At 43.6% G+C, this 15942-nt stretch overlaps 1 protein-coding gene across 2 annotated transcripts in view; it reads left to right on the forward strand.

Moving 5' to 3' along the window:
• FBXL5 (F-box and leucine rich repeat protein 5) overlaps window positions 1–6120 on the forward strand; it is a 53757-nt gene extending 47637 nt beyond the window's left edge. For both annotated transcript variants that reach the window (XM_045019924.1, XM_045019923.1), the window contains exon 11: window positions 5009–6120. In XM_045019924.1, the coding sequence (XP_044875859.1) occupies window positions 5009–5085 (77 nt within the window). In that variant the 3' untranslated portion in view covers window positions 5086–6120. The remainder of the gene's footprint in view (window positions 1–5008) is intronic.
• Window positions 6121–15942: the final 9822 nt, after the last annotated feature.

Consider the following 15942-nt stretch of genomic DNA (forward strand, 5'->3'; position numbering starts at 1 on the left):
TCCTATACCAGTGGTTCTTAACCTTTACAGATGACTGTACCCCTTTCAGGACTCTGATTTGTCTTGAACAACCTCCAAGTTTCACCTCACTTAAAAACTACTTGCTTACAAAATCCAACATAAAAATACAAAATGTCACACCATACTATTACTGAAAAATTGCTTACTTTCTCATTTTTACCATATAATTATAAAATAGATCAATTGGAATATAAATATTGTACTTATATTTCAGTATATAGAGCAGTATAAACAAGTCATTGTATGAAATTTTAGTTTGTACTTACTTCGCTAGTGCTTTGTATGTAGCCTGTTGTAAAACTAAGCAAATATCTAGATGAATTGATGTACTCCCTGGAAGACCTCTGCATCATACACCTGGTTGAGAACCACAGTCCTAAGCTGAGCATAATCAAGACCACAACCTTTTTACCCGGTGCAAGGGCTCAAAGAGTTAGCCATCATGTCCCAGCAGCATTCTCATTTGGATAATACATTCTTTCATTAAATCTGCTCCGCAGTTTGTTAGATATTGTATTCTTCATTTTAATGGTGTTGCAGTGTCCTACATTCCACTCCAGAGAGACTTGCATTCTGTGATTGCTGAAGTTATTCTTATATCACTTTGATGTTTCTCAAAGTAACTGCAGGAAAATTAATAATTGGCAATAAACTAAACTGTTTGTTTAAAATAACTTCTCATCTGCATCATCTTAAATTTCTGTTGCTTTAATTTAGTAATACTTTGCACATATGTAGCACTATATTTCTAAGCACTGCACAAAGATTAAATAACTGTTCTCTGCATGTCTATAGATTGTTTAAGTATTTCACACTTTCTCTTCTCATCACTTTATCATGGATTATTTTGGGGAAAGATGTGTTCTGGAATCATATTGGAGAAATCCTCATTCTCAGTCTATTTCAACACAAAAAATGGACCCTGAAGTATGGTATTTATCACATTGTGAATGATGCAGACTTCTCTTGGTCATTTACGGCATTCAAAGGGCTTTACTTTCAATCACAACCTATTTTCAGATGTGGTGCTGCCTGTCCACTGCAGGAGACTTTCACTCACTTGATTTGGGGGCTCTTTGTAGAGGGCACAGTGGATCAGTTCTGTAGACGTGTTGGGAGTTTTCCGATTCTCACTTTAAGGCCTGGTCCACATGCAAATTTTGTATTGGTATAATTGCATCCACGCTAGGCCTAGGGGTTTATACCACTTCAGTTATACCAGAAAAAAAATTGTATGGTTAAATGGCAAGATTCAAGAGGTTATTTGAGCCAAACAGAGTCCTTCAGAAACTGGAAATCCAGCCTAAATTAAGCCAATAGAAAGGAACATAAACTATGGCAGATAAAATGTAAGATTGAAATCAGGAAGGTAAAGATAGAATTTGAAGAGCAAGTAGCACACATACATGGTACTCAGATATAGTGAACCTAGTTAAAAAAACAAATAAACAAGAAATTATTTTAGTATATCAGAACCAGGAAGAATGGGAGAGAATCTGTGGGTTCTTCTTCGAGTGCTTGCTTATGATGATTCCATTCTAGGTGTGTGTGCACCCACGTGCATGGCTGCTGGAGATTTTTGCCTTAGCGGTATCCGTAGGGTCGGCTGTAGTGCCCTCTTGAATGCCACGCCCATGTGTCAGTATATTAGGCACCGCCGGCTCTACGCCCTCTCAGTCTCTTCGTACTGCCCGTGGTGGTTAGTCGGAGCACCTTTCTCTTGCCTCGCAAGGACTAGCTTCAGTCTTTGAGCCTAAAGGCTTTCTAAATAGTTTGGTTACAGTAGTTATTAAGTAGTGTAGTTAAAGATAGAGTCCCAGCGGGGACTTCGCCCCAGGTGGGGCATGCCCCAGTCTCTGGGTTTTAAGCCCTGCTCTGATTGTAACAGGCTTATGCCTGTTAGTGACCCCCATAGCAGCCCCCTCAAATGCTTGGGGGAATCACATGTGAAGGAGAAGTGTCGTATCTGTAAGAACTTTCATCCCAGAACGCAAAGAGCGAGACATCCATTTGAGGGCCCTCCTCATGGAGGCTGCTCTCTGCCTGGCGTCTGAGCCTTCCCGGCCAGATTCTGCCCTGAGCAGCTTGGCCTCAGCGCGCAGTGTCTGGACCCAGTTCGGGTCAACAGCCCACACCGGAGCCACATAGCAGCAGAGAGTCAGTGTAGGAGGACCGAGTAAATATAACTTAATTGGAATTTCAGCTGTTTCACTTTGTCAAAGACCTTCAATAAGCTATGAAATACTTATAGTGTTAGAGGGAAAATAACTGTTATTGATTAGGAAAGGGCTAAGAAACAGAATAGGAAAAAAGAGTTAATTTTCAGCATGGCTTAAGGTTAGTAGGGTACCTCAAGGTTAGTGGGACCAGAGGTAGATTATGGTTTTGTGGGGATCTAGGCCAGAGCAAGTGGGGGCCCCTCCCCACGCCTTGCGCCTGCAGTCCCCCTAATCCTCCCCCCCCCCCCCGTGCTCCTGCCAGGGAAATGGGATCGGGGCATAGAGGCTTTACCTGCTCCCCAGCAGGAGCTCTGGGTAGGGTGTGGGGGCGCCCCGATTGCCCGGGGCCTTAGGCACAGGCCTTGTTGCCCCAGTGGCTAATCCACCACTGACTGGGACTAGTCTTGTTTTTAATATAGTTGCTAATGATTTGGAAAATAATGAGGTGGTTAAAATTTTCAGATGACACTATTTAAGTTAGTTAAGAATAGAGGAGATTTTGAGGAACTTCAGAGGGACCTAACAAAGCTAGGAGAATGGGGGAATGCAGCATCAGATGAAATTCTATTGACAAATGAAAGATAATGTACTTTGGAAGCAACACTTGGAACTCCTCATATATTTGCTGGGTTTTAAATTAATTGTAACTACTCGGGTACAAAAGCCAGCAGTGTTAACGTGCATGAAGAATAGGTTGGAAAACAATATTGAAAGTATACTAATGTCATTTTATAAACCAATGGTATGGTCTCACCTGGAATCCTGTGGTTCTGGTCACGTTCTCTCGGACAAAGTCTATCCGTAATGGTAGGGTTCAGAGATTTTTTTCTAAAATGTGTGGCTTTGGGATGGCCACAGACTTTACCTCTGGGCAGTGCCAGGAAAGCAGTGGGTACATATTTTAAAGGTGTTGCTGTCCACAGTATGTTCTCTTCTTCCCCCGACCAACTATCCAGAAGGCACTCTGTTTACCTCCTTCACTGCTAAAAGCTAGAGGGCCCTTCGCATTCAGCGCTCAAGACTCAAAGGTCAAAATATGGCACAATGATTAGAAAGTTGATCAGAAACATTTACTGTAAAGTGGCACTTTGTCATTTTACCTTTTCAGGTCATTGTCTTCCCAGTGATACCTGTTGTTTGTTGATGAACACACATTTTTGTTTTCAGCACCGTGGAGCCAGTATCCTGCGGACATGTCAGGTGGATTTTATTCTGCCTTATGCATGAATAAAAATGCTAGCTAAACTCTTTACTCCAGGTTCTTGCTTGTTTTGTGTACAGTATGAAGCAGAAAACAGATTTCCAGACACCAGGTTTTGCTCTCAGTGCTGGAACCTACAGAAATCATTTTACTTGGAAACTCATTACGTTTGACTTAAGTTACTGCTTGAGAACAAATGGTGCCAGAGACATTCAAATGCTGTTGTCAGTGCATAACTTGCCTGACTGTAATCACGTTCTAAAATGTATTAAAAAATACATGTCTCGTGTTTTTGTTTGTATTTTCAGCATATTGAGGGGAAGAGGTGGGTTGTTCTGGAGAGCTTTGCACAATCTCACACTATTTAAACTGAACGTGTGTGGTTGCATTATGTTGGAAGCCAGTCTTAAGTGAATCTCAATGGAAAAAAAATTGCATCTGAAAGGGTAAAATAAAATAATACAGACATATCAGATGAAATCCTGTAGTGTGAAAGGTAATGCAGTCAGATTTCTGTGTTGTATGCTATTTTTGATATTTTAATTTAAAGGTGTAACGGTAAGTGAAAGTAAGTGATGTTTGGTAGAATTTCAGTAGTAGTGTTTCCTATCTGAATTCACGCAACTTCTGCATGAGAGAAATGCAAATGTATAACTTATGAACAAATGACAGCTTCTTTTGTGTGTGGGGATCAATCTGAAAATCCATTAAGATCCACAGTACTCCTGGTTTGCATTTTTTTAATTCTACAGTTTTTGTATGACTACATACGTTTATATGCTAGCTGTAAGATTGTTTTTCCTTCAAAGTTGGGTAAAGTTACATTTAAGGTTTTTTAAGTTATTGAAGTAGACCAGGGATATATTTTCAATTTATTTTTGCATTCTGACAGTGCCCTAGTTTTTTTTTCTTTTAAAAAATTTAAATAAACTTGCAAATAATCTTCTGTATACTTTGTTTGGTGAAAAAATCATGATCTAAAAGCGTTCTAAAGGGTGAAGATGCTTTCTGTATGATCTTGAATTTCTAGTGAGAATTCAGAGGCCTGGCTAATTATGGAAGCATTTCCCAGAAAAAGTTCCAGGCTAAAAACTGCATCCACATAAACAGAAGAAGTTTTGAAGAGTGTGTGTGTGTGTGTGTATAGTGCCACAAGGTTAACAAAGCTGCCTGAGTGATTTAAAAATGGAGGTTAAATGTGCATTCTGAAAATATCCCACTCTGACTGCTAGTTTTTGGCAGAATGAATATCATTAAAATTGCTGATCCAGAAATTTTGCACATATCAGCCTGCAATTTGTGATCTCTGAATGTATGTTATTTGGGTGGGACTAAGGCACTGGCCAAATTTATTTTATGAAGATTTTCCAGTGGAAAATCCTAAGTATTCAGTGGGATGCATTTACACAGTGATATTGATGAAGATTTTTTCAGAATTCTTCTATTCTAAACCTACTTTCCTTGGTGCAAAATTAGCTAATTTATAAATAACCAGGTTGCCAGTACAGTCCTAAAGGTGAACAAAACCCCATTTTCCTCCTTTCACATTTGTTCTGTTTTTATGCAGGTCCTCATGCTGAAACCGCCAGTGGATGCCAGAACTTGCAGTGTGGTTTTCGGGCCTGCTGCCGCTCTGGTGAATGACCCTTGACTTCTGATCTTTCAGTCTACTTCATTTAGCTGAGCAGGCTTCCTTTCATGCACTTTACTTACAGTCCACATATTGTGTTAACGATCCCTTTTGGAGTGTGATTTATTCTACTAGCCCCACCCTCGCCCCACAACTTAAAATCTTAATTCTGAGTAAACTGTACCGTGTTGTAACAATCTCTCAAGTTTCATTTTGGTTTGAAAGGTGTTGGGTTTTATTTTACTTAATGTATTGGGGATGGGGAAATGCTCATCAGATTTTTTTTCACAATGCCACTTTTCTCAAAGTTTGGCACTTATATTTTGTTCATTGGATTATTTTGTATTAAGTGAGTGGGACTTACTGTCTTTTTTATTTTTCAAATACCCCAAGTACAATATAAAGCTTTGCAAATAATTTGAAATGTATTTTTTTGCATTTTGATGATGTACATCTTTAGATGTGTTGTTTCTTCCCATTTCCCCAAATCCTTCCTTTATTCTTCAAAATTAGGGAAAGATGCTCTTCCTTATAGCTTTTTTTTTTGGTGGTGGTGGAGGGGTATTTGGGCTTGAAAAGTATATTCAAATAAAACATTCCCATTGACACCACAATTTTACTTAGCATTTGAAATGTATATCATTTTAAAATGTAATGACAAAATGTACAGTGTTGTCAGGTCAATGAATATTGCCCACTTTATGTAGTGGGCTCCACAAATCATTTGTATATGTACTGTATTTACAGAGCAACCCCATGGGACCCCACATTATCTCCCATTATAAAACCTGTTAAGATGGTGAATTTTTGAAAGGGATTTTCAAATAATTAAATTTTTAACCATATGAACAAATGTAAAAATAAACAGAGCTTTGAGAACTTTGACGGTGATGAATAATCCACTTTGATTGGAATGCAGGGAATCCAACTGCTGACAAGTGTATGTTGGAGTAAGGTTAGGAACCAAATCTTCTGTTAGAAACAAGATCTATAATTTTTATTAATGTGTTACAGGAAAAGATAAAGCATTAATAAATACACTGTCTTTATGTTCTGTATTTACTTACTGCGTGTTACTACTACCCAGGATTTGAAGGAAGTTCTTCCCCTTCACCCACCCACCCAGTAGCTCAAATAAAGTGAACGGAGGTTACTTTGACTTATTCATTGAAGTCAAATGTTACATTGTTAAATGTAGGTAGGTGGAGTGATGATTTCATAATTCCTTGGTGCTGGCAGACAGAAATCCCCAAGGGGTTGGCAATCTTTCAGAAGTGGGGTGCCGAGTCTTCATTTATTCACTCTAATTTAAGGTTTCGCATGCCAGTAATACATTTTAACATTTTTAGACGGTCTCTTTCTATAAGTCTGTAATATATAACTAAACTGTGTTTTGCTTGTAAAGTAAATGAAGCTTCTTAAACATTTGAAAAACCTTATTTAAAATTAAATTAAAATGCAAAGCCCCCCGGACCAGTGGCCAGGACCTGGGCAGTGAGAGTGCCACTGAAAATCAGCTCGCGTGCTGCCTTTGGCACGTGTTGCCATAGGTTGCCTACCCCATATCTAATGGTTTGTGCAATCATGTTATAATCTGGATTGTGCTGTTGTCTTGCAGTGTGAATTTCAGTAACTCATGGACCCTCCATGTATCCCAATTTCCCCATCAGTTACTATAGGAGGAAGGTACTTACCATCCTCAAGTGCTATGAGAGCCTTTGATAAAGATCCTGTACAAGTTCAAAAGGCCCACCATAGGTTATAAATGATGATGAGGGAAGGGGGAAATGATTAGAACCATAGATGGCAGAAGTCTTGTACAATTGTAATGATTGTGAATGAACAATTTTTGAAGTCTTCTCCTGCACACCTCTAACAACCAAAGAGGTTTCTTTGACTCCACCATAGCATGCCCTTGACTGGTGAAGGCTAGCAGTGAAGCAATGGGTCCATTGTTGGTTGAGATTGTCAATACTTTCTATTGGAGAGGGAGGGAAGAGCAGGTTATCAGCATCTTTAAGGAAGCTATTGGGGCGCCTTTGTTCAAGAAACCTACCCTAGGCTGACAGCTTCTCTAACTATGTTGTTTATTGCCCTTTTGGCTGGCCAGGCTGCTGAATGTTTGGGTCCTCTAGCACTGCACACTGGTGTTTCCCTTCCGCAGTCAGTGGAAGTGGAGCAGGTGCTGTTGCATTCTGCATTGCCAATGGCAGAGCTCATCACTCTCCACTTCGGCACCGTCAGCTACTTTGGTACTTCTGCGGACCTTGGGGTCAACGCTGCTCCTGCCACTGGGAACAACAGTTATACTCTGTGCCATTGGCACCATTTCCACCATCGCCACCACTTCCTCCCTTGTTTTGGTTGTTGTGAGCCACACTGCTTACTCGCACCATTTAGGGCTGGCTCCACCTTTATTCCTGGAAACTCGAGACTCCTTGGCGTTGAGGTTGGGATCTTCTTTCTCCTGCTCTCTGTCACCTGGCCCACATCAGGGACCATTAATGGAGCACCGTGGGTCCAAGATTGGTACTCGTCTCATGGTCAGAATGGGGGCCTCTGGCCCAGCACCTACTGGCCACCAATGCTCTATCCGTATGCCTAGTGGCCTCCATGGAATCCATAGCGTGCTCCTTAGTCACAGAGGTTGTACTCTTCATTGTGCTCTACGGGGAGATCACTGGGCAGGTCGATGATGGGGACAGTTGATCCACTGCAGGTTCAGGCATCATTGAGCCTTGCCTTTGCAGAACCTCTGGAGTTGTTCTGTCCAGGTCTGCCAGTCCAGGAGTGGTATCCGGCCCTGGCACAGTTAACTGCCTCTTCATCTCTAGATGATTCAGCAGTGCCTGGTTCTTCCTCTCCTTCAGTGCTGAGGACTTTAAAGGCCTACCAAGACCTTTTGTGGCATGTGGCTGCTTCCTTGGACCTTCAGTTAGTTTCTGCAGGAGTATCCTGCAGCCATCTGCCCGTGGGAGAGTCACCCTCCCTATTAATGATGTATTCCTAGAGCCAACAAAAGTTCTTTAGAGCATGCTGGCTTTGGTGTCACCTACTGCACGGTGCTTGAAGAAACGTTTTGTCACCATGCAAAGATCTAAGGACTTTTACTACCATCTAGCGCCAAATTCCCTGGTTGTAACTGTCATGAACGAGGCAAGGCAGATTTAAGTCCACTCCTAAGGACAAGGACTCTAAAAGGATGCACTTAATGGGTAGGAAGATCTATACCTCCTCTTTCTTGCAAATGCAGATTGTGAACCGGCAGGCATTGTCCAAATATGACTTTGTGAATTTGATGTTTGTCTTAAGTTTGCAGACCTGAAGCCTCCAGGGTGGAATTTTGGGCATTCATCACCAAAGGATGCTTGGTGGCAAAGACATGGTTGAAGTCCATGCTAGATGTCGCAGACGCTTCGACCAGAGCAATGGCCTTGGTGCTGACTGACCATGAGGAGGACATCCTGGATGCAGAATTCAGGCATTGCTGTTGATGTGCAGCAGGCTGTAGAGGATTTGCCCTTCAACAGCGGAGAGTTCTCATTGGACAAGACAGATGAGACTCTGCACTCCTAGGATTTTAGGACTACTCTGTTCCTTGGGGTTTTTTACACCAGCAGTGCAAAGGTGCCACTATGGTGGTCAGCAGCAGCAATACTGTTCGTAGTGCACCTTTGGGCAGCCTTTCCTTCCCCCAAGACAGCAAGATTTCCCCAGAAAGGGACTTAGGTCCCAGAGGAGGAGACATTCAGGTCTTGGGTTTAACCATTCGACACACCCTTCTACTGTACTCTCAAGTGCCCATTTTGACTCCTTTGTCCAGAGCAGTGGTTCAGTCACCACACTCTTTACTCCATCCCTTCAGTTCAGGGTCAGATTGGCTCGTTTTCACAATGCTTGGGGCTTGATTGCCACCAACACCTTGGTCCTAAGCACCGTTAGGTCGGGCTGTGCGATCCAGTTTCTCTCCACCCCACCCTCCCCGTTCCTCTTCAGGCACCCCTTTCACAAGATACTGCTTTGGAAGCAGGTCTGCTCTGTACTGGCTTTGGTTCCTCCAGAACACTGGGATCAAGTCTTCTATTCTGATACTTTCTGGTTCCCAAATCTAAAGGAGTGGTAACACCTATTCTCGACCTTCAGAGCCTCAACAAATGTATAAGATACATGAGGTTCCAAGTAGACACCCTATCGATTATCCTCGCATTGTCTCAGAATAACTGGTTTGCTGTTCTGGGCTTTCAGGAAGCCTATTTTCATGTGGCAATTTGCTGAGCCACAGAAAATTGCTCCAGTTCTTTGTGGCTGAGCACCATTTTCAGTATATGGTGCTTACTTTCGACTTCTCTTCTGCCCCCCCCAGGTTTTTATACTATGCAGCGTTCCTCAGAAAGAAGGGAATCCCTATCTGGACAACAAGGGGCAGGTCCAGGGAGGAAGTTTTCTCACATACACACTGCACTTACTCGACTGTCTAGGTCTTCTACTCAACACCAGGAAGTCAACTTTGGTTCTCACTCAGAAAATTGAGTTAATTGGGACCCTAATAGACTCTGAATTTGAGAGTGCGTTTTCTGGCAATTCATCACCTTTGCTTGGGTCTACAGTCTCAGCCTTCCACGACAGTTCGGATGTGCCTGAGGTTCTTGAGCCACATGTCGGCTTGCATGCAAGTGGTCAAGTTTACGTCTTCGCCCCCTTCAGATGTGACTCAAGACAGTTTACCATCTGACTCTTAACCCCTTAGACAGATTGGTGGTCTCCTTCTGTTGATCCTGGACTCTTTGCAGTGGTGGACACTTCCAGAGGATGTATATTGGTCTGGCCCTTACCAACCAGGTCTGTTATCACTGACTCCTCCCTAATGGGCTGGGGAACGCATCTCGGGTCACTGAAAGTTCAGGTTCTGTGGTTGGAGCAGGAGGCCTGACTGCATATCAGTGTGCTGGAGCTTCGGGCCATCTACGATGCCTGTTACACCTTTCTGGACTGTGTTGGGCTCAGTGGTTCATGTACTTGTCAACAATACCACTGTAATGTATTATGTGAACAGGCAAGTGGGAGCATACTCCAAGGTGCTTTGCCAAGAGGCAATCAGGTTGTAGCAGGCCTGCTTTGAGGAGAGTATCACTTGGATAGCCAGTCACTTGCCCAGAGTTTAGAATAATCTCGTGGACCATCTCAGCAGGAATTTTCCCCTGAGTCAGGAGTGGTCCCTAAAGGCAAGTGTCCTGTGGGTCATCTTTGCACGTTGAGGCATTCCAATGATCGACTTGTTGGCTACAAGGGACAACAGGAAATGTCTTTTCTGCTCTTGAGGGGTCTTCAGTCCAGGCTCCCTGACCAGTGCCCTCTTTATAAGCTGGCATTTGAGTCTCCTGTACACTTTTCCTTCAATCCCAATCATTCTACAGGTCATCCTCAAGCTGAAAGTGGATCGGGCTCATTGCCCTGGCGTGGTTGAGGCAGTGTTGGTTCTCCGATCTCGTGCTGTCAATTCAGCCTCCTATATCCCTTCCTCTCTATCCCAGCCTGCTCACACGGAATCACACCTTGCATCCCACACTTGGCTCCCTGCATGTCACTGCGTGGGTGCTTTGTGATTGAATGAGGAAGAGCGTTGTTTGGCGGCTGTTCAACAGGTGAGACTCAATAGTAGAAAGCCTTCTATGAGAAAAGCCTATTTGGTGAAATGGAAATGGTTTTCGGTGTGGTTGTTGGCCTGTAGAGTTCAGCTGAAGCTGGCTTCTATCCAGGACATGTTGGAGTACTTGCTGCATCTTCAGTCATGGGGCCCTGCACTTGGATAATTGAAGGTGCATCTGGCAGTGATTTCAGCTTTTCATCCCCCACGCTCTAGCAAGATTTTTAAAAGGGCTTGTCTCCATCCTGGGGTCCGAGAGCTCGTTCCTCTATAGGAACTTAACAGGATCCTAGGGGCCTTGATGGGAACCTCTGTTTGAGCCTCTGGCATTGTTCCTTTCTGCTTTTGTGTCAGAAAACTGCATTCCTTGTGGTGATAACATCTGCAAGGAGAGTCAGAGAGTTGTAGCCTCTGATGGCAGAGCCTCCTTACACACAGTTCTCCAAAGAGCAAATGACTTTATGACTGCACCCCAAATTTTTGTCTACAGTGGTCTGTTTCATTTGAACCAGGTGATATATTTACCTGTGTTCTTTCCTAAGTCTCGTTTATCTCCGGAGGAGCTGTTTCTCCATAGATGTCAGCACTAAAACGTTCCATGCTTTGCCCCGTCTGTTTAGGTCATATGCTGATCGTATGAAGTGGCAAGTGGTCTCTTCACAAATGATTTCTAAGTGGATAACATCCTGTATCAAGGCTGCAAATGAAATAGCTTCGACTACACCCTGTCAGCGGATGTGAGCTCATTCTATGAGGGCGCAAGTTACGTTAATAGCATTCCTCAGTGACATCTCAACATTGAACATTTGTACGGTTGCCACGTGGTCTTGAATACATATATTTACACACCATTATGCCATTACTACATCATCCAGAGCTGATGCAAACTTTGGGAGGGCAGCCCTGCAATCCTTGTTTAGATAGACTCTGAGCCTTGCTACCTGTGAGTACTGCTTGTGAGTCACCTAAGTGTAATAGACTGCTGCATCTACTTAGAATCATAGAATATCAGGGTTGGAAGGGACCTACTTGAAGAAGAAGAAATGGTTACTTGCTGTAACTATGGTTCTTCGAGATGTGATGCAGATGTGTATTCCACAACCCACCCTCCATCCCCTGAACTGGGGCGGGTCAAGGCAGCGCCACCTCTTGCATATACTGCTAGGCAAAATTCTCTGGCTGCGGTGTGCTAGGGGCACACAAACCTAAGAATACATGTCTGCATCACATCTCAAAGAACCACAGCTACAGTAAGTAACAGTTTCTTATGAACTGATTGGCTGGACAAGTTGGAGTTAGCCGCAGTTACAGCATCCTGCTGCTTAGTGCTGTACTCCCCTGCTGGGATGCTCCTGAGCCACAGCTCCCTCCACAGGCTTCAAGTGCAGAAAAGGGGCCTGAACCAGCTCCAGAGGGGAGACTGAGCTGTACTTTCCCTGCTTAGCAGCAGCTTCTCTTCCTTCTCCCCTCCATCTGGAAGGATGTTCAGAGAAGCGATCTGAGGGTGACAGACTCACGACACACTCAGACCAATGGGATATGGAGGGAAGGAAGGTAGGTATACATGCAGGGAAACACGAGCTTGGGGAAGAACCTTGTGTGGGGAAGCGGGCATGAGGTGGGATGTAGGCTTGGAGAGGAGGATAGTGTGTGGTTTTTGCGTGGGAGGGTTGATGGGTGGGAGAGAGGGGAGTGAAAGATGTTTGGGAGAAGGGGGAAAAAGTTGGTGTTGAGCCTCATTCGTGGTGGGGGTTGTAGGAGGGAATTTATACTGTTGGGAGATTTGCAGCTGGGAGGATCTTTGTCGTTCCTTTTCCCAGGATCCCTAAGCTTTGCTGGCAAAGTTACTGTACTCTCTGAGATGTTGGAGTTCATTTTGGGGCATCTCCTTTGATTTTAACTTAATGTAACTGGGTGCCATTGGAATAATTAAAAAGCACAATGTCACAGAGCGGCAATGCTTTCAAGAAGAAATGAACAAAAATAGGAGAGCGCCTGAGAACCATCTTGAGTATTTGAAGGGTAGATACATCAGGGATATTGCACACCAATAGGGAGTGGTAGTTTTTGGACATTAAATAGGTCTATAAATAATAGTAAGGATGAGATGAGAGGCCAGGCCACACAATCCAGTGGATAGGGAATTGGACTGGGAGTTGGGGATCTGGCTGTGTAACTGACCTGCTCTGTGGCACTTGGGTGAGTTATTTTGCCTTACTGTGCTTCTGTTTTCCCCCTCCCACCTGTTCTCAGTCATACCTATCCAGAATGTGCTCCTCAGGCCCAGGACACACACACACTGTGTTTGTAAACTATCTAGCATAATAAGGCATTTATCTCAGTTGGAGCCTCTAAAGTCTTGTCTGTATAGTAATTTAGTGGCAAGCCAGGAGGTAAATCTGCAGTGCTCAATGGTTCTCAACCAGGGGTATGGGTACCCTAGGGTCTTCCACGGGGTACATCAACTCCATCTAGATGTTTGCCTAGTTTTACAATGGGCTACATAAAAAGCATAAAATGTCATACAGCCAATGGCTTGTTTACACTACTCTGTACTACACTGAAATGTAAGTACAATATTTATGTTCTAGTTTTATTTCATAATTAGATGGTAAAAATGAGAAAGTGAGCAACTTTTCAGTAAGTGCGCTGTAACACTTTTTTTTTTTGTATTTTTATGTCTGGTTTTGTAAGCAAGTAGTTTTGGGGTATGCAAGATAAATCAGACTCCTGAAAGGGGTACACTAGTCTTGAAAGGTTGAGAACCACTGCTCTGGCTTACTGACAGGCACTGGAAGTCCCCTCCTGTGCTTTGACCTACTGCTGTCGGCAGTAGGTCAGTGCATACTACGGAACTTCCAGTGTGAGGCAGTAGGATCCAAACAGCAAGCTAGTGCACAGCAGGCTAGAGCACCAAAGCTTTACACCCCAGCTTGCCATGCACAGAACTGCTGTATAGAAGACTTCTCAGTTACCGCTGGGGGAGTTCTGTGCCACTGGGCACGTGCATACTTAATGAGCTGCACATATTTTTAATTCTTTTGCGCAGAAAAATGTGTGCTGAAAAGTTGCTGCAGTTCCACCTTTTGCAGACCAGAGGGCGCTGTGGCGATAGACCCTAGCAGTCGCTCCCAGCCAGCTAGGGAAGAGAGAGAGCCTGCAGAGCCTTCTTCACAGTACCTGTAGGGCCAGGTCAGGAGATGGGGGCTATGGGGAGACAGTGTGGGGGGGTCAGATGGGCTCATAAGGGCTAGTGGGGAAGAACAAAGTGGGGCAGGGGCTGAATGGGAGGGGAGGCGAAGGGCCACATGGTGATGGTGGGGAGTGGCTGAATGAGGCACAAAGACACATGAGAATGGGAAGGGAGTGCAGGGCACATGGGGATGGAGGGAGTGAGTGTCTGAGTGGGAGTGGAGGGACACGCGTACCTGACTGAATGGGAAAGGCTAGGAGTCAGCCAGGGTCTGCATGGGGGAAGCTCCCTAATAGTCTCCCCCCCCAAAAAAAACAACCCCCCCCCATTTCATACTTTTCCTCTACCCATACCCAACAACCATCCAAGTCCAGGCTCCTTCCCAGCAATTATTTCCCTCTCCCTCAGCTCCTCCGTTACCCCTGACTCTCCCCAGCCTTTGCAGTGCTGCTGCGGGGTGCGGGAAATATGGTTCTGTATTGTAGTTTAAATGAATTATTATTCAGAGTTCTGCATTAATATGCCTAGAAAGGAATCTATTTGTCAAAAAACATTTTCTGAATCTGAATCTTTGTTGTCTGTATTGTTACAGACCTCCTTGCTGACAGGTATTTTGAAATAAATGACCAAAAATAATCGAACCAGTTGTGATTATATTGTTATTTTGACAAATAAAATATGCAGAATTTTACAGAATTTGAAAATACTGTGCGCAGAATTTTTAATTTTTTGTTGCAGAATTCCTCCAGGAGTAAACTTAGTGTTACTGCAGTACTTAGGCTATAAATATCACAAAAATATTTCTAACAAGAACTACAGGCTTATGGAATGCTTTCCTCTAAGGAAATGATAGAAGGCCCATTGCTTGGTATATTAAAATCTACACAGGACAAAAACCAATATTTCAATGGACTGAGGAAGAAACTTCAACAGCTAGCTTATTCTATAATTGTCCATTTTGGAGGTTCTTGTGCCTTCTCTGAAGCGTCCACTATCAGTTGCTGGATACTGGACCCGTTGGAGGATACTGGATACTGGACCTGTTGGAGGACAACATAGTGATTCCTATGTTCTTAAAATACTAGGAAAAAATCCTGTGTTGGCAGGGAGGTGGATTATCGCATCCCTGTCCTATAGATTCTGTGATATCGTCAGATAAAACTGCTATACTTAGCTTCTTGACTGCCCTGGTTTGTTTATGATGAATGTGTGTTCTTGTTGATGTCTGGGTTCTTACCTCACTTCCTTTCATCTGTAGGTTTAATGACTAGTTTCTCTGTTATTCTTCATTACTGCTAGTTTAGCAGAAATATTAAAAAATGAATTCTCTAGTTCAGAAGGGATTATAATTTGAGTGTCTTTGTGTATTCCCACTTAGGGATTTTGTGCCATTTTGAGGTGCCTTGCAGTTAAACTTTCTTTTAGGCGTGTCAGCTAGAGCATTCTTACATCCTTGTCCCTCCCCTCAGCATCACCAATGTTCTGAGTGTGAGACTGTAAATTGGATGGAGCACTCTCATCATCTCAGTCCCTTCCAACTCTGTGCCACAAACAGATGTGAACCTCTCTGGTTTTGCCAGAGCTGCTGCTTTTTTCTTAGATAGCACTAGCTGTTAGTGATTCTTTTCATTTTTATGTTATGGTGGAATTGAAGAAATATTTAAATATTTAAAAGCCAGGATTTAAGAAGATGTGCTTCCTGCCTGGCCATCTTTCTGGCATCCACCAACCACATGCAGTGCCTTAAGTGCCTGGGAGAAGGTTGTTTGCTGTCTGGGTGTTCAGTCTGCCAAACCTTTACTCCCAGAGCCTGTAAGGAGAGGGAGACTCACCTGAACTTCATCCTTCTGAAGGAATTCCTCAAGGCCAGACCCATTGGATCCAAACTGTAATGTGATCCACTGTCGAAAAGTCCAGTTTCGGCCCCTTTGGCCTCCATCAGCAAAGAACCAAAGAGTTCCAATAGGCCACATTGCCTGTTGGGACTGGATTAGTTCCTTATGATTCCATCTGTTAAGTCTCTGAGGCCACACA

The sequence above is a fragment of the Mauremys mutica genome, chromosome 5, assembly GCF_020497125.1.
Source record: "Mauremys mutica isolate MM-2020 ecotype Southern chromosome 5, ASM2049712v1, whole genome shotgun sequence".
In the NCBI taxonomy this organism is placed as follows: Eukaryota; Metazoa; Chordata; order Testudines; family Geoemydidae; genus Mauremys; species Mauremys mutica.